The sequence below is a fragment of the Saccoglossus kowalevskii genome, chromosome 15 (genome assembly GCF_978046115.1).
Source record: "Saccoglossus kowalevskii chromosome 15, keSacKowa6.1, whole genome shotgun sequence".
In the NCBI taxonomy this organism is placed as follows: Eukaryota; Metazoa; Hemichordata; class Enteropneusta; family Harrimaniidae; genus Saccoglossus; species Saccoglossus kowalevskii.
The window spans coordinates 31,712,546-31,732,525 of record NC_140655.1 but is presented as its reverse complement, the minus strand read 5'-3'; the positions used below and the strand labels follow the sequence as shown (position 1 = coordinate 31,732,525).

At 33.5% G+C, this 19,980-nt stretch overlaps 1 protein-coding gene across 1 annotated transcript; it reads left to right on the top strand.

Moving 5' to 3' along the window:
* The first annotated feature begins 1,281 nt into the window (after nucleotides 1-1,281).
* Nucleotides 1,282-18,886, top strand: LOC102809195 (uncharacterized). Its single transcript, XM_085508573.1, has 17 exons — nucleotides 1,282-1,296; nucleotides 1,476-1,512; nucleotides 1,616-2,320; nucleotides 2,509-2,649; nucleotides 6,581-6,748; nucleotides 7,609-7,776; nucleotides 8,633-8,800; nucleotides 9,668-9,835; nucleotides 10,695-10,862; nucleotides 11,729-11,896; nucleotides 12,762-12,929; nucleotides 13,789-13,956; nucleotides 14,818-14,985; nucleotides 15,851-16,018; nucleotides 16,875-17,042; nucleotides 18,010-18,177; nucleotides 18,754-18,886. Coding segments are annotated over exons 1-17 (2,916 nt in total). The 3' UTR covers nucleotides 18,756-18,886.
* The last annotated feature ends 1,094 nt before the right edge of the window (nucleotides 18,887-19,980 follow it).

The window sequence follows — 19,980 nt, the reverse complement described above, 5'->3', positions numbered from 1 at the left end:
AAGTTCTCTATAATAAAACATCTATGTACACTAACATTTAAATTGCCCAAACAATTTAATGAATCATCAATGTGGAGAAATATGTACACACATATTCTACATTGAAAATATTTGCAATTTATCAGAAATTATGAAATGGGTAAGCCATTTTAAAATCGACATTCCATCGACAATTCAACACGAACTTCTACAATATATAACACACATAATGCAAACTATAATTTTAATGTTTAGTGAAAATCTTACCTGAACTTCATTAATGAAACCAAAGGAAACTTTGATAACGGAACCGGGTTCCTGAATCATGCATGGGTACATTTGGTAGATTAGTGATTTAACCAAATCCTGTTGGTAGGATGGCGAGGACATTGTTTTGCGTGTGTTAATGCCTCCTTTTAACACACTTAAAAGAAAAGGGATATGTGCACATTCAATATATATCGCAATAAAAACAAATTGAATCGGCAAATAAATTATTCACGTCAATTGTTCATGCATACATATCAGAGTCACTACATGGAGACAAAACTGTTACTGTTACCCACAGGCGCTCGGAAACAGTTCAGACAAGAGCAGGGAATGTCGTCGAGGAGCTAAATACAAATACGAAAATTACTGACATGAAACCATAGCTTTATCATAGACTCACAAAAACATTGCCTGGTCGTAATACATTAACTCATAAAGTAATAGATCATAAAGGTGAAACAACATGCACGTATGGCTTATATTGCGTCGAATGAGACTCGTTAACATGATCGAGTAACGCCGCCTCACCTGTGGTAATACAAGGTCATCAAAGTTGAAATCCGAATTATCTCAAATGAATTACATACATCAATTGTGATTGCTCACAAAAGATAAACGAAAACTCACCTCAAATTCGGATTCCTCTGTTGATTTCACATCGGTCTTAACATTGTTTGCAGCCATCGTGAAATAACCACGAACGATGAGCCTGGCGCATGCGCAAAAAAACTGTATACGCAGTCAGAAGTAGTTAAAATGCGACCGGGACACGATTTTCTAAGAACTGATTAACGGCAGGTAAAACCAAAAAATCGACATATTCAAACAAAAATAAAATAAATATTATATAAAGGGTCATAACAAATTGAAGCTTCATACCTACATCGGATTTTGATCAGATCAGCGTCCTCTAATAATAAAAACGATGGCTGCCATCAGGGTTTGACCGGACTTCACACAAAGAAGTTTGCTGATTCTGTTCTAAACTTTTTGGATTTCGCCATTCCCATGATGTATCATTAGAAGGAAACGATGTATAATAATAAGGTTATTACGATAATAACTCAAAGTATGCACTCAAACAGTACGCCGCGCATCGACCTCCGCTGTGTGTTGTAGATACTCTAGCTGTACTGTCTTCGTGCATACTTTGAGGTATTCTCGTAATAACTTCATATTAATAACATCAATATTGATTTCTTGTTCATATTATATTTTCTCAACAGGCAAATATTGGTGGTCGACTTCCCAGAGTTTATAATGGTAAATATGAATTGATCATTACGATATGTAATTGCGTCGTTCTTGTAGTTGGATGACATTCAATAAAGCACACACATCACAACGCATTATATTCATATTTCAGGGCCTGCGCTTATTGGTACCACCAACGATAAGTTGTTGTACACCAAAAGTTATTCTAACAAACAGTGGGACGGTCCTGTTGAAAATGGTTGCTGTATGATGAGAATCGCAGTCATGCAAGATGGTAGCTTACTTGGAGTCGGTGAAGACAATCAACTTTATACCAAGACATCAATTTATGTTGGCAGTTGGAAGGTCGTTGAGAACAGCTGTTGCATTCAGGATGTGACTGTGGATCGGGACGGTACAATCATCGGCGTATCATCTACCTCCACCAGGAAACTAATGACTCGCTCCGATCTAACTGGTCAATGGACAATCAGCCGTAAATTCAACGATGTTATCCGCATCGATGTACTACCAGATGGCACGATCTTAGGTGTCACTCCAACTGGAACACTCAAACGACGTGTGGGTGGAGTGGAAGGTGATTTGGTGTTCCAGAAAAGTTTTGGTATGAAAGTAGACGACATTTCAATTCAACCTGATGGAATCGTACTAGGCATTGAAAAAGGCGGCTGTGGTGTTCACGTCTTTGACTTAGAAGCTGGGAAATGGGGAGATGAATTACCTGAATCTGAATGTGTAACGGCCATCTCGTCACCTGGCAATTTGGGTGAGTATTTAATACGTCTTCTTATTGGAGTGGATAAAAAGCAATTAGTGACGTTGGCTGGACAAAACAAGATACCAGACAGATTATTAGGTTAGATTATTATTGCTATTTAATAATTACATTTTTATTGGGCACTATACAATACAATAGTTGAATTATGTGACAATAAAATTAAGTGTATAAAACAAAGTGTTACTGACTGTAGCTCTACATGTTTGACAAACATAATATTAATTAATAATATTAATTATTAACCTGTATATTTTTTTATTCTAAAGTTATCATTGACCCCACTGAAAAACCCACAACTGCAGAACCCACAGACGCACCAACCGAGGCACCAACAGTCGCACCAACCGAGAAACCAACAGTCGCACCAACCGAGGCACCGACAGTTGCACCACCACCACCACCTTCTAGTACGTAATCATTTGCCTTTTCAAACAAACCAAATGCATTTTAAATGTATGTTCTACAAATAGTTTTAAGTGTCATATAACCACATCAATGTACTTGTTTTTTTTGTTTTCTTATTAGTTTAGGTTATGTTTGCTCATGCTTTGTACGGAATCATTTTACAGTTATATGTCTAATCGCAATTAACTAAACTAAACCAAAATTCCATCAAAAAGTCCATATTACTCAAACATGACTGAATGGCGGCCAATTTCCTCTTCGAATTTTGCTAATTTCTGGTACTTAAACGTGTCTGGAACTGTTTTGCGGAGATGAACTGGGTGATTGTTCCATACTTTGCATCAGGGTAATTCATATTGCGTCAAACCTCTGTTTAGATTAAAACAAAAATTACCGATTGGCAGTGATTTTATTTATTCGTGTTAAATACTCGCTAATACATAGCCGCATTCAGTTGAAAATTTGTACACTGTTACACTGTAATCACACGTGATTAGGGACGTGTAGGTTGTGTTATTTGATCATTTCTCCATCCTTATTACCACTTTGTCTAAAATCTAAACATTGTAGTAAGAAACGATTCTTAAAAAGAAAAGAAAAGAGGTAATTTAATTTAAACTTTGTATCATGATCATGTATAATTAGGCTCAGGGGCACTTCAATTTTGTTCAATATTCGAACACAAAAGGTCCATCATGATTATGAAAATACACGCAAATAGCTCATGCATTTGAATTGACATAGATATGTCATGCATGTATCCCATTGTTAGACATTTCTTTACTTCAAGCAACACAAACCTAATTTCTCGCAACCCCGTTTTTTTATATAAAATAAACTATAATTTTTGAAATTATTACTCTCTGGGTATTTCAAATTAACCATTTTGATGCCAAGAAATTAACTTTTCTAACAATGGTGATCATTAAACAACCACTTTTGATGAAGAAAATGTTTAAATCGTACGCATACAATAATTTATTATCCGTAGATTGAATTGGTAATTTGAAAATGCGAGGAAGTTGAAGAGTATGAAAAGTGGAAATAACATAATCATAGATCGGTGAAGAGAAAGTTATAAGGATATAGGTGAAATTCCAACACAAAACTAGCTGCAATAACAAAATTATTCACATGAACAAAACAAATACAAAAAATTTATGTACAAAAACAGACAACGTATTTTTAAAAAGTCTGTATATTTACTTCGAGCAAATAAAGCGTGACAGTGCTGTAAAGATGTAAAAATTTATGATAGTAAATTGAAAACACATATTTTGTCATATGGTCTGCTAAAAAGCTTGCCTTAGAGTCAAATCCAAACAACAGATCCGAGTATGAAAAAGATTTAGTAGTCTAAATAATCTCAACTGAATATAGCATTGAAATAGAATCCATTTTTGGTGCATGCCCATTGCTTTTTCATTGTGTTCATAATTATACTAGAAAAATATGTCATCCCCTGTGTTTTCACCTTGTCACAGCATACTGTCGCAAGGTAGGATAGAGTCAAAGATTAACCTCAAACATCCAATAATAATCGAGACATCGAGTTCGGGTTTTTAACCAGTTTAAGGTTACGCAATATGTGTGACACATATATTCAGACTGATGTGCATCAATATAGTACAATACAATTATATCATGCGTGTATAGGAAAAGAGACAGTTGGAGACAAAGAACCAATCACAAGACTGGTTACGAACCAGTTGAGCAAGGATAACCGAGTCGTAACCTCGTTGTGGTTCGTAACCAATATTATAATTGGTTGTTGACAAATGCTGAACAGGCCACGCCTCCAACTGTGCCGTGCTTTGGGCCAGCCGTTAATTGTTCATGAATGGAGTCAATTTGTGTAGTTTTCTTGATTTATTCTGCAGATATAGGTAAAATATAGGCAAGGCTTTGGCGAAATTTGAAAGAGCAACTAATATTCTTCATCCTGGTATTTTTTATAGATTTTATTTTTTTCATTCTGTTCGTCTGTTTTTCCAGTTTAACAAATATGAGCTCGCTGGAGCCTTCATCCCTTGTCTATTTCTTACACTAGTTACCAGCCGATACCCCCCCGCTCATAGAGAGTGCGTACAGTTGATAATAGTTCCTGGGCTCCCTGTGGTAAAGGTGACGAAAACATGCACTACACACACCACAGCAAAGGGAAAGAACTTTCAATACTCTTCATTTCTCGTTGGACTTCAGACTTTAATGTTGAATGTCAGGTTTGGTAGTGGTAGTATGTGAATCCGCTCACCAGATACATGGGACATGTAGAACAACTTACTACATACTATCCAACTAGAGTGAAGGTATGACTTGCCTCCCAAGTATGAACAAAATCAGCCCAGCAAAAAAATTCACAGAAGAGTTAAGATACTGTTTCTGGTGAAAGGTTATCCCAACTTTGATGTCAAATTTCTCGATAATGGAAAAGGATATCAAAAGAATAAATAGTGGAATGTCCGCTGTTTTTAATCCTACATTTGGAGGAAGAAATACATTTGGCGCAAGGCTATTCAAAAATCAGTTTTTGGCTGTTGCCAAGGCAATAGCCGGCCAGAATTTTGTAAAGATTACACCACCTAACTAAGTGAACATGTGACCTGCCTGCCAAGTTTCAACGAAATCGACCCTGCCAAAAAAATCACAGAAGAATTAATACATAAAGACACAGACACGCACACACAAAAGTGATTTTAAGGGATCGCCAATAAATGGGTTTGTGTAGATCGTTGAACTCGTTTATGGTTTGCGCGCGTGAACGTGCACTGGTTGGAAAGAACTGGCCGTTCGCATCCGGAGAAAAAATAATGGCGTCGTTAGTTGTTGCTTATATTATGAAGACATGATTTGGTGCAAATTAGGGTAAAAGAGCTTCAATCTATTCTCTAGTCTAAGCATTTGTTTATAACGCACCATCAAATTCAAACAAATCATACATTTTTTGAGCAGTTGGTAGCATTAATAAACTTTTAATAAGCATAGCATTTTTAAGTACATGGATTTACATGCTGATGAGATCACTGCCAGATTGTTATTTAAAGTGCAAAGTTCACTTCCTGAACAGGAAATAGATCATATCAAGTTACAGCCAATGCCAAGAATTGTCAGCACTTAATTATCATGATAGATTATCCTCACCAGACATACATAATATAATATTTATTTCTACAGATTTTTACCATGACAGTGTTAACTTAGCTACGGAAAAATGTAATCAATACAAGCATCAACAACAGGTATCTTTAATAGAATAAAATGTAACCCAAATATATGCACAAATAAAAACAATATTTCAAAATGTTTTGATAAACAGTGCGATACGTTATAGTAATCACATTCACTTAAGATATGCAACTAAGACATTTTATTCAAAAAGGAAATAAAATCAGAAATTTATGATACACCAGAGAATTATTTTACAATTTAAAAAAAAAAACTTCAAAAAAATCATTAATCGCATGAAAGATGTAGACAAACAAAGTAAATTCTAAGTAGGTTAACGAGGCAATAAGACAATTAAAGTGAAAAACGGCACCATAAATAGATAGTATTTGATTAGAGCTGTCAACAAAATACTGTTCAAAGTGGTAACTGACCGCAAATCTATCAAAAACACAGGTTGTCATATTCAGGTTAGAATTATGGCAACAATCAAAACATCAAAAAGCAATAATTATTCAGGAATTGTTATTAAATGAAATGGAAGTTTCAATGGTGAATGTCACTTACTAATAATATAAAAAAGTAGTTTTTAATACTTTATTTCTGGGTGATTTGATGTCAATAAATAAATAGCGTGCGAAACATTTTTTTTTCAAATATCAAGCTTTTTGTACACATGAATTTGTTTGACTTCTGTGTTGTGGATATTTTCTGTTGCGATACAAATGTTCTTGCTAGAACGTACCCTAACATTGTTTTTGGTTACAGAATCATTTAGAAGTGATCTGCGTTGTGGAGCAGGGTATGTAGCCCCGAACGGAGCAGATCCAGCTGAGTGCGACCCAAACGGAAAATTTCCATGTTGTTCTCCATTTAATTGGTGTGGTAACACTGATGACCACTGTAAATGTAGCGAATGTGTGAATTATGGAAAAAGTAAGAGAATTAATTATATCTATATATTGTAATCGTGACATAGAAATATGATAAGATTTATATTTATTTTGGATGACCTCGCATTTAAAGAGCGTTTTTTTTTAATTAAGTTGATAGACACATTCTCATTCAGCCGTTCTCTCGCCCAATCCACACGCAACCACCTGTCACTCACTTCTTCATGGTATGGTAGTGTAATATGTAAAGACCATTTGCGGTTAATACTGCAGATAAATAATGATATTACCAAAGTCGTATTGTCATTTTTACTTCTTTGCGTTAATAACTGTCAAATATCAAACGTTTTGCATTGACGAATTATTTACACAAAATTTATCTATGACTAGCGCATGATAAATATTTTCTAATTATTTGCAATGTAGTAAGTAAATTTGAATTTATTATGTTAAAATTTCCCGACAATACTGAATGTGCACATACCTATTTATTCTACATTTGAAATGTGTAGTGTAGATCCAAGAATAATCTTGCCATCAAAAATAAATACAGAGATCACAAGTAAGGAGACAAAATATATTGCGTCGTGGGGGTCGGCGGTTGCAAAATATTGCATCAGTTACAACAATCGAACATCGCCTATATCACAGATATTTATTAATTAATGATCAATATATCCACGCTATATATTATGCATGTTGTATCTGTAAATTTATGTAATCCTATTGGCCAATTAATGCGACTTAAATTGTTCAATCATACCTCACAATCTCTAAACACACCTGTTTCTAGATGTTCTGTCTCTGTTCTTAATTCATGAAAAAAATCCAAATTAAAAAAATATCTTATTTTATCAATTAGATTTAAATTATCAAGTACTCTAACATTGGCTTTTGTTATAGAGCCATTTAGAAGTGATCTGCGTTGTGGAGCAGGGTATGTAGCCCCGAACGGAGAAGATCCAGCTGAGTGCGACCCAAACGGAAAATTTCCATGTTGTTCTCCCAATAATTGGTGTGGTAACACTGATGACCACTGTAAATGTAGCGAATGTGTAAATTATGGAAAAAGTAAGAGAATTAATTATATCTATATATTGTAATCGTGACATAGAAATATGATAAGATTTATAGTTATTTTGGATGACCTCGCATTTAAAGAGCGTGTTTTTTTAAATAAGTTGATAGACAAATTCTCATTTAGCCGTTCTCTCGCCCAATCCACACGCAACCACCTGTCACTCACTTCTTCAGGGTATAGCAGTGTAATATGTAAAGACCATTTGCGGTTAATACTGCAGATAAATAATGATATTACCAAAGTCGTATTGTCATTTTTACTTCTTTGCGTTAATAACTGTCAAATATCAAAAGTTTTGCATTGACGAATTATTTACACAAAATTTATCTATGACTAGCGCATGATAAATATTTTCTAATTATTTGCAATGTAGTAAGTAAATTTGAATTTATTATGTTAAAATTTCCCGACAATACTGAATGTGCACATACCTATTTATTCTACATTTGAAATGTTTAGTGTTGACCCCAGATCCAAGAATAATCTTGCCATCAAAAATAAATACAGAGATCACAAGTAAGGAGACAAAATATATCGCGTCCTGGTTGCAAAATATTGCATCAGTTACAACAATCGAACATCGCCTATATCACAGATATTCATTAATTAATGATCAATATATCCACGCTATATATTATGCATGTTGTATCTGTAAATTTATGTAATTCGATTGGCCAATTAATGCGACTTAAATTGTCCAATCATAACTAACAATCTCTAAACACACCTGTTTCTAGATGTTCTGTCTCTGTTCTTAATTCATGAAAAAATCCAAATTAAAAAACAATCTTATTTTATCAATTAGATTTAAATTATCAAGTACTCTATCATTGTTTTTTGTTATAGAGCCATTTAGAAGTGATCTGCGTTGTGGAGCAGGGTATGTAGCCCCGAACGGAGAAGATCCAGCTGAGTGCGACCCAAACGGAAAATTTCCATGTTGTTCTCCCAATAATTGGTGTGGTAACACTGATGACCACTGTAAATGTAGCGAATGTGTAAATTATGGAAAAAGTAAGAGAATTAATTATATCTATATATTGTAATCGTGACATAGAAATATGATAAGATTTATAGTTATTTTGGATGACCTCGCATTTAAAGAGCGTGTTTTTTTAAATAAGTTGATAGACACATTCTCATTTAGCCGTTCTCTCGCCCAATCCACACGCAACCACCTGTCACTCACTTCTTCAGGGTATAGCAGTGTAATATGTAAAGACCATTTGCGGTTAATACTGCAGATAAATAATGATATTACCAAAGTCGTATTGTCATTTTTACTTCTTTGCGTTAATAACTGTCAAATATCAAAAGTTTTGCATTGACGAATTATTTACACAAAATTTATCTATGACTAGCGCATGATAAATATTTTCTAATTATTTGCAATGTAGTAAGTAAATTTGAATTTATTATGTTAAAATTTCCCGACAATACTGAATGTTCACATACCTAATTTTTCTACATTTGAAATGTTTAGTGTTTACCCCAGATCCAAGAATAATCATGCCATCAAAAATAAATACAGAGATCACAAGTAAGGAGACAAAATATATCGCATGTGGGGGTTGGCGGTTGCAAAATATTTCATCAGTTACAACAATCGAACATCGCCTATATCACAGATATTCATTAATTAATGATCAATATATCCACGCTATATATTATGCATGTTGTATCTGTAAATTTATGTAATCCGATTGGCCAATTAATGCGACTTAAATTGTCCAACCATAACTGACAATCTCTAAACACACCTGTTTCTAGATGTTCTGTCTCTGTTCTTAATTCATGAAAAAAAATCCAAATTAAAAAACAATCTTATTTTATCAATTAGATTTAAATTATCAAGTACTCTATCATTGGTTTTTGTTATAGAGCCATTTAGAAGTGATCTGCGTTGTGGAGCAGGGTATGTAGCCCCGAACGGAGAAGATCCAGCTGAGTGCGACCCAAACGGAAAATTTCCATGTTGTTCTCCCAATAATTGGTGTGGTAACACTGATGACCACTGTAAATGTAGCGAATGTGTAAATTATGGAAAAAGTAAGAGAATTAATTATATCTACATATTGTCATCGTGACATAGAAATATGATAAGATTTATAGTTATTTTGGATGACCTCGCATTTAATTGCGTGTTTTTTAAATAAGTTGATAGACACATTCTCATTCAGCCGTTCTCTCGCCCAATCCACACGCAACCACCTGTCACTCACTTCTTCAGGGTATGGTAGTGTAATATGTAAAGACCATTTGCGGTTAATACTGCAGATAAATAATGATATTACCAAAGTCGTATTGTCATTGTTACTTCTTTGCGTTAATAACTGTCAAATATCAAACGTTTTGCATTGACGAATTATTTACACAAAATTTATCTATGACTAGCGCATGATAAATATTTTGCTAATTATTTGCAATGTAGTAAGTAAATTTGAATTTATTATGTTAAAATTTCCCGACAATACTGAATGTGCACATACCTATTTTTTCTACATTTGAAATGTGTAGTGTAGATCCAAGAATAATCTTGCCATCAAAAATAAATACAGAGATCACAAGTAAGGAGACAAAATATATTGCGTCGTGGGGGTCGGCGGTTGCAAAATATTGTATCAGTTACAACAATCGAACATCGCCTATATCACAGATATTTATTAATTAATGATCAATATATCCACGCTATATATTATGCATGTTGTATCTGTAAATTTATGTAATCCTATTGGCCAATTAATGCGACTTAAATTGTTCAATCATACCTCACAATCTCTAAACACACCTGTTTCTAGATGTTCTGTCTCTGTTCTTAATTCATGAAAAAAATCCAAATTAAAAAAATATCTTATTTTATCAATTAGATTTAAATTATCAAGTACTCTAACATTGGCTTTTGTTATAGAGCCATTTAGAAGTGATCTGCGTTGTGGAGCAGGGTATGTAGCCCCGAACGGAGAAGATCCAGCTGAGTGCGACCCAAACGGAAAATTTCCATGTTGTTCTCCCAATAATTGGTGTGGTAACACTGATGACCACTGTAAATGTAGCGAATGTGTAAATTATGGAAAAAGTAAGAGAATTAATTATATCTATATATTGTAATCGTGACATAGAAATATGATAAGATTTATAGTTATTTTGGATGACCTCGCATTTAAAGAGCGTGTTTTTTTAAATAAGTTGATAGACACATTCTCATTTAGCCGTTCTCTCGCCCAATCCACACGCAACCACCTGTCACTCACTTCTTCAGGGTATAGTAGTGTAATATGTAAGGACGATTTGCGGTTAATACTGCAGATAAATAATGATATTACCAAAGTCGTATTGTCATTTTTACTTCATTGCGTTAATAACTGTCAAATATCAAAAGTTTTGCATTGACGAATTATTTACACAAAATTTATCTATGACTAGCGCATGATAAATATTTTCTAATTATTTGCAATGTAGTAAGTAAATTTGAATTTATTATGTTAAAATTTCCCGACAATACTGAATGCTCACATACCTAATTTTTCTACATTTGAAATGTTTAGTGTTTACCCCAGATCCAAGAATAATCTTGCCATCAAAAATAAATACAGAGATCACAAGTAAGGAGACAAAATATATCGCATGTGGGGGTCGGCGGTTGCAAAATATTTCATCAGTTACAACAATCGAACATCGCCTATATCACAGATATTCATTAATTAATGATCAATATATCCACGCTATATATTATGCATGTTGTATCTGTAAATTTATGTAATCCGATTGGCCAATTAATGCGACTTAAATTGTCCAACCATAACTGACAATCTCTAAACACACCTGTTTCTAGATGTTCTGTCTCTGTTCTTAATTCATGAAAAAAATCCAAATTAAAAAACAATCTTATTTTATCAATTAGATTTAAATTATCAAGTACTCTATCATTGTTTTTTGTTATAGAGCCATTTAGAAGTGATCTGCGTTGTGGAGCAGGGTATGTAGCCCCGAACGGAGAAGATCCAGCTGAGTGCGACCCAAACGGAAAATTTCCATGTTGTTCTCCCAATAATTGGTGTGGTAACACTGATGACCACTGTAAATGTAGCGAATGTGTAAATTATGGAAAAAGTAAGAGAATTAATTATATCTACATATTGTCATCGTGACATAGAAATATGATAAGATTTATAGTTATTTTGGATGACCTCGCATTTAATTGCGTGTTTTTTAAATAAGTTGATAGACACATTCTCATTCAGCCATTCTCTCGCCCAATCCACACGCAACCACCTGTCACTCACTTCTTCAGGGTATGGTAGTGTAATATGTAAAGACCATTTGCGGTTAATACTGCAGATAAATAATGATATTACCAAAGTCGTATTGTCATTGTTACTTCTTTGCGTTAATAACTGTCAAATATCAAACGTTTTGCATTGACGAATTATTTACACAAAATTTATCTATGACTAGCGCATGATAAATATTTTGCTAATTATTTGCAATGTAGTAAGTAAATTTGAATTTATTATGTTAAAATTTCCCGACAATACTGAATGTGCACATACCTATTTATTCTACATTTGAAATGTTTAGTGTTGACCCCAGATCCAAGAATAATCTTGCCATCAAAAATAAATACAGAGATCACAAGTAAGGAGACAAAATATATTGCGTCGTGGGGGTCGGCGGTTGCAAAATATTGTATCAGTTACAACAATCGAACATCGCCTATATCACAGATATTCATTAATTAATGATCAATATATCCACGCTATATATTATGCATGTTGTATCTGTAAATTTATGTAATTCGATTGGCCAATTAATGCGACTTAAATTGTCCAATCATAACTAACAATCTCTAAACACACCTGTTTCTAGATGTTCTGTCTCTGTTCTTAATTCATGAAAAAATCCAAATTAAAAAACAATCTTATTTTATCAATTAGATTTAAATTATCAAGTACTCTATCATTGGTTTTTGTTATAGAGCCATTTAGAAGTGATCTGCGTTGTGGAGCAGGGTATGTAGCCCCGAACGGAGAAGATCCAGCTGAGTGCGACCCAAACGGAAAATTTCCATGTTGTTCTCCCAATAATTGGTGTGGTAACACTGATGACCACTGTAAATGTAGCGAATGTGTAAATTATGGAAAAAGTAAGAGAATTAATTATATCTACATATTGTCATCGTGACATAGAAATATGATAAGATTTATAGTTATTTTGGATGACCTCGCATTTAATTGCGTGTTTTTTAAATAAGTTGATAGACACATTCTCATTCAGCCGTTCTCTCGCCCAATCCACACGCAACCACCTGTCACTCACTTCTTCAGGGTATGGTAGTGTAATATGTAAAGACCATTTGCGGTTAATACTGCAGATAAATAATGATATTACCAAAGTCGTATTGTCATTGTTACTTCTTTGCGTTAATAACTGTCAAATATCAAACGTTTTGCATTGACGAATTATTTACACAAAATTTATCTATGACTAGCGCATGATAAATATTTTGCTAATTATTTGCAATGTAGTAAGTAAATTTGAATTTATTATGTTAAAATTTCCCGACAATACTGAATGTGCACATACCTATTTTTTCTACATTTGAAATGTGTAGTGTAGATCCAAGAATAATCTTGCCATCAAAAATAAATACAGAGATCACAAGTAAGGAGACAAAATATATTGCGTCGTGGGGGTCGGCGGTTGCAAAATATTGTATCAGTTACAACAATCGAACATCGCCTATATCACAGATATTTATTAATTAATGATCAATATATCCACGCTATATATTATGCATGTTGTATCTGTAAATTTATGTAATCCTATTGGCCAATTAATGCGACTTAAATTGTTCAATCATACCTCACAATCTCTAAACACACCTGTTTCTAGATGTTCTGTCTCTGTTCTTAATTCACGAAAAAAATCCAAATTAAAAAACAATCTTATTTTATCAATTAGATTTAAATTATCAAGTACTCTAACATTGGCTTTTGTTATAGAGCCATTTAGAAGTGATCTGCGTTGTGGAGCAGGGTATGTAGCCCCGAACGGAGAAGATCCAGCTGAGTGCGACCCAAACGGAAAATTTCCATGTTGTTCTCCCAATAATTGGTGTGGTAACACTGATGACCACTGTAAATGTAGCGAATGTGTAAATTATGGAAAAAGTAAGAGAATTAATTATATCTATATATTGTAATCGTGACATAGAAATATGATAAGATTTATAGTTATTTTGGATGACCTCGCATTTAAAGAGCGTGTTTTTTTAAATAAGTTGATAGACACATTCTCATTTAGCCGTTCTCTCGCCCAATCCACACGCAACCACCTGTCACTCACTTCTTCAGGGTATAGCAGTGTAATATGTAAAGACCATTTGCGGTTAATACTGCAGATAAATAATGATATTACCAAAGTCGTATTGTCATTGTTACTTCTTTGCGTTAATAACTGTCAAATATCAAACGTTTTGCATTGACGAATTATTTACACAAAATTTATCTATGACTAGCGCATGATAAATATTTTGCTAATTATTTGCAATGTAGTAAGTAAATTTGAATTTATTATGTTAAAATTTCCCGACAATACTGAATGTGCACATACCTATTTTTTCTACATTTGAAATGTGTAGTGTAGATCCAAGAATAATCTTGCCATCAAAAATAAATACAGAGATCACAAGTAAGGAGACAAAATATATTGCGTCGTGGGGGTCGGCGGTTGCAAAATATTGTATCAGTTACAACAATCGAACATCGCCTATATCACAGATATTTATTAATTAATGATCAATATATCCACGCTATATATTATGCATGTTGTATCTGTAAATTTATGTAATCCTATTGGCCAATTAATGCGACTTAAATTGTTCAATCATACCTCACAATCTCTAAACACACCTGTTTCTAGATGTTCTGTCTCTGTTCTTAATTCACGAAAAAAATCCAAATTAAAAAACAATCTTATTTTATCAATTAGATTTAAATTATCAAGTATTCTAACATTGGCTTTTGTTATAGAGCCATTTAGAAGTGATCTGCGTTGTGGAGCAGGGTATGTAGCCCCGAACGGAGAAGATCCAGCTGAGTGCGACCCAAACGGAAAATTTCCATGTTGTTCTCCCAATAATTGGTGTGGTAACACTGATGACCACTGTAAATGTAGCGAATGTGTAAATTATGGAAAAAGTAAGAGAATTAATTATATCTATATATTGTAATCGTGACATAGAAATATGATAAGATTTATAGTTATTTTGGATGACCTCGCATTTAAAGAGCGTGTTTTTTTAAATAAGTTGATAGACACATTCTCATTTAGCCGTTCTCTCGTCCAATCCACACGCAACCACCTGTCACTCACTTCTTCAGGGTATAGCAGTGTAATATGTAAAGACCATTTGCGGTTAATACTGCAGATAAATAATGATATTACCAAAGTCGTATTGTCATTTTTACTTCTTTGCGTTAATAACTGTCAAATATCAAAAGTTTTGCATTGACGAATTATTTACACAAAATTTATCTATGACTAGCGCATGATAAATATTTTCTAATTATTTGCAATGTAGTAAGTAAATTTGAATTTATTATGTTAAAATTTCCCGACAATACTGAATGTTCACATACCTAATTTTTCTACATTTGAAATGTTTAGTGTTTACCCCAGATCCAAGAATAATCTTGCCATCAAAAATAAATACAGAGATCACAAGTAAGGAGACAAAATATATCGCATGTGGGGGTTGGCGGTTGCAAAATATTTCATCAGTTACAACAATCGAACATCGCCTATATCACAGATATTCATTAATTAATGATCAATATATCCACGCTATATATTATGCATGTTGTATCTGTAAATTTATGTAATTCGATTGGCCAATTAATGCGACTTAAATTGTCCAATCATAACTAACAATCTCTAAACACACCTGTTTCTAGATGTTCTGTCTCTGTTCTTAATTCATGAAAAAATCCAAATTAAAAAACAATCTTATTTTATCAATTAGATTTAAATTATCAAGTACTCTATCATTGGTTTTTGTTATAGAGCCATTTAGAAGTGATCTGCGTTGTGGAGCAGGGTATGTAGCCCCGAACGGAGAAGATCCAGCTGAGTGCGACCCAAACGGAAAATTTCCATGTTGTTCTCCCAATAATTGGTGTGGTAACACTGATGACCACTGTAAATGTAGCGAATGTGTAAATTATGGAAAAAGTAAGAGAATTAATTATATCTATATATTGTAATCGTGACATAGAAATATGATAAGATGTATAGTTATTTTGGATGACCTCGCATTTAAAGAGCGTGTTTTTTTAAATAAGTTGATAGACACATTCTCATTTAGCCGTTCTCTCGCCCAATCCATACGCAACCACCTGTCACTCACTTCTTCAGGGTATAGCAGTGTAATATGTAAAGACCATTTGCGGTTAATACTGCAGATAAATAATGATATTACCAAAGTCGTATTGTCATTTTTACTTCTTTGCGTTAATAACTGTCAAATATCAAACGTTTTGCATTGACGAATTATTTACACAAAATTTATCTATGACTAGCGCATGATAAATATTTTCTAATTATTTGCAATGTAGTAAGTAAATTTGAATTTATTATGTTAAAATTTCCCGACAATAATGAATGTGCACATACCTATTTATTCTACATTTGAAATGTTTAGTGTTGACCCCAGATCCAAGAATAATCTTGCCATCAAAAATAAATACAGAGATCACAAGTAAGGAGACAAAATATATCGCGTCGTGGTTGCAAAATATTGCATCAGTTACAACAATCGAACATCGCCTATACCACAGATATTCATTAATTAATGATCAATATATCCACGCTATATATTATGCATGTTGTATCTGTAAATTTATGTAATTCGATTGGCCAATTAATGCGACTTAAATTGTCCAATCATAACTAACAATCTCTAAACACACCTGTTTCTAGATGTTCTGTCTCTGTTCTTAATTCATGAAAAAATCCAAATTAAAAAACAATCTTATTTTATCAATTAGATTTAAATTATCAAGTACTCTATCATTGGTTTTTGTTATAGAGCCATTTAGAAGTGATCTGCGTTGTGGAGCAGGGTATGTAGCCCCGAACGGAGAAGATCCAGCTGAGTGCGACCCAAACGGAAAATTTCCATGTTGTTCTCCCAATAATTGGTGTGGTAACACTGATGACCACTGTAAATGTAGCGAATGTGTAAATTATGGAAAAAGTAAGAGAATTAATTATATCTATATATTGTAATCGTGACATAGAAATATGATAAGATTTATAGTTATTTTGGATGACCTCGCATTTAAAGAGCGTGTTTTTTTAAATAAGTTGATAGACACATTCTCATTTAGCCGTTCTCTCGCCCAATCCACACGCAACCACCTGTCACTCACTTCTTCAGGGTATAGTAGTGTAATATGTAAGGACGATTTGCGGTTAATACTGCAGATAAATAATGATATTACCAAAGTCGTATTGTCATTTTTACTTCATTGCGTTAATAACTGTCAAATATCAAACGTTTTGCATTGACGAATTATTTACACAAAATTTATCTATGACTAGCGCATGATAAATATTTTCTAATTATTTGCAATGTAATAAGTAAATTTGAATTTTTGTTAACATTTCCCGACAATACTGAATGTGCGCGCATACCTATTTTTCCATATTTGAAATTGTTAGTGTACGTCCCAGATCCAAGAATAATCTTGTCATCAAAAATGAATACAAAGATTACAAGTAAGAAGGAGACAAACTATATCGCGTCGCGGCGGTCGACAGCTGTATAATATTGCATCAGTTACAACAATTGGACATTGCCTATATCACAGATGTTCATTAGTTAATGATCAATATATCCACGCTATATTATGCATGTTGTATCTGTAAATTTATGTAATCCGATTGGCCAATTAATGCGACTTGAATTGTCACATCATGACTGACAATCTCGAAACACACCTGCTTCGAGATGTACTGTCTCTGTTCTTAATTCATGAAAAAATCTTCTTTTATCAATAAAATTTAAATGATCAAGTCGCATTAGCGTACGACACAATTTTCTTTTCAAATATGGACCTTTTTTACACATTGGTTTGTTTAACTTCTGTATTGTGGATATTTTCAGATGCAATAAATATGGTGTAGCTAGAACGTACTCTAACATTTTTTATTTTCTACAGAGTCATTTAGAAGTGATCTGCGTTGTGGAGCAGGGTATGTAGCCCCGAACGGAGAAGATCCAGCTGAGTGCGATCCAAACGGAAAATTTCCATGTTGTTCTCCCAATAATTGGTGTGGTAACACCGATGACCACTGTAAATGTAGCGAATGTGTGAATTATGGAAAATGTAAGAGTATTAATTATATCTATATATTGTCATTGGGACATAGAAGTATCAGGAAAAATGTAGTGGTTTTGGAGAAGCGTGAAGTTAAAGTGCGTTTTTCTTTCTATATCTCAGAACTATTCACTGATAATTAAACTTACGGATGCAAAATAATTTCTAATGCCTTGCAAAGTACTAAGTACATTTCAATTTGTAAGGATAAAGTTACCCAGCAATACTGAATGTGCGCATAGCTAAATTACCCACATTTGTAATGTTCGGCGCTGAAGATGTATCTCACTTTTTGAAAAGAATATGCTAGATCTGCCTAAGGAATAAGGTATACTGGTACAATTTCGTGAACTTAAGTGATTGCGATGGCGTTCCAAATGTCTTCCAATCACGTCTTGAAAATACTTAGAAAACTGTGATAAGTGATCAAATTGGTTTCAAAAATATAGTCCTCGAATATGACATTGGGTGGGATAGTCAAAGAAGATGTATACATTTCCTCCTGTTTATACCTTTTAGTGTAACTACCAGTTATTTGTACATCGTCAGTTGTCTAATTCTATTTATTCTAAATATTGTTTACAGAAATTTATTCTACCGAGACGTCAACCAAGGAACCTACTTCATGAAAACCAAAGCATGCCACCCTATCTCTGGTGAAAAGATGTATTACTTGAATCGAAATAATTGAATAAATAAGATGTATTAAATTATACAATTTGTTCACGTTTCAAATGATGATTCATTATATTCATATCAACTTTTGCAAAAAGATATCTTCCCAATTTTGGTTTGCACACATCACGAAGTAAAAGTAATATCAAGAAACTGTGTGATTTCTGTTATGCTAAGTCTCCGTTGTGTGCAAAATAGGGAAACACATTTCTTTAATGTAAATTTAAAAATACAAATTCATAAAACGGCAGTAAAATCCTCAATAAGTAGTGTGAAGAATTTCTGCAATAAAAATACGCGCTGGATTTCGGTGTCGTTGAAAGTTTCATTATTATATGGCACAACAAACGTTATTGAGGTTCGTATTGCTATGTTTGTGGGTATGGACATGATTTTCATTCGTCTTGTGGCATATGACTGTAATATAGATATCGTTTAATGTGAATGTCATTTCTTTCATGAAATATCACAAAATAGTTGTATATCAATGTATAAATGTATATCAATCCAATAAAAGTTACAATAAATATATATGTTGGCATACAGAGGTATGCAAACTTCTGTCAGCAACGTTTTGTCATAGAATCTAAATTGATAATTGGCCAAACAAATCACCAATAATGTATTTTTAACACGGTTTGTGTCACGTATGTAAAATATCATTCATTCATTCATTCGTTCGTTCGTTCAGACTGACTAATAGTTTGAAATAGGCGGATTGTAATATACGTTGCATTGATTATAATTGGTTATTATACCGGACCAACAGATCACCAATGATGTATTTTTAGACATAGTAAACACCGTTTGACGAATGTGTCACGTGTGTAAAATATCCATTCATTCGTTCGTTCGTTTGTTTGTTCGTTCGTTCATCATTCGTTTGTTTGAAGACTGACTAATATTTTGAAATAAGCGGATTGCAATATACGTTGCATTTAACAGTATTGTCTTGTCTACGAGAAGTGATAAGCTGTAGATGAACATGACACATATACGATTAGTAAATTCTGAAAAGACCAAAATTCTGACCTCAAAATGTAATCAGCTCCTTACGTTACTACCTGGTGCTGAATAGAAGCGATTGTTTTTTTTGTTGGCCAGAGCAAAAATAGATTAAATTCTTTGAGACGGATT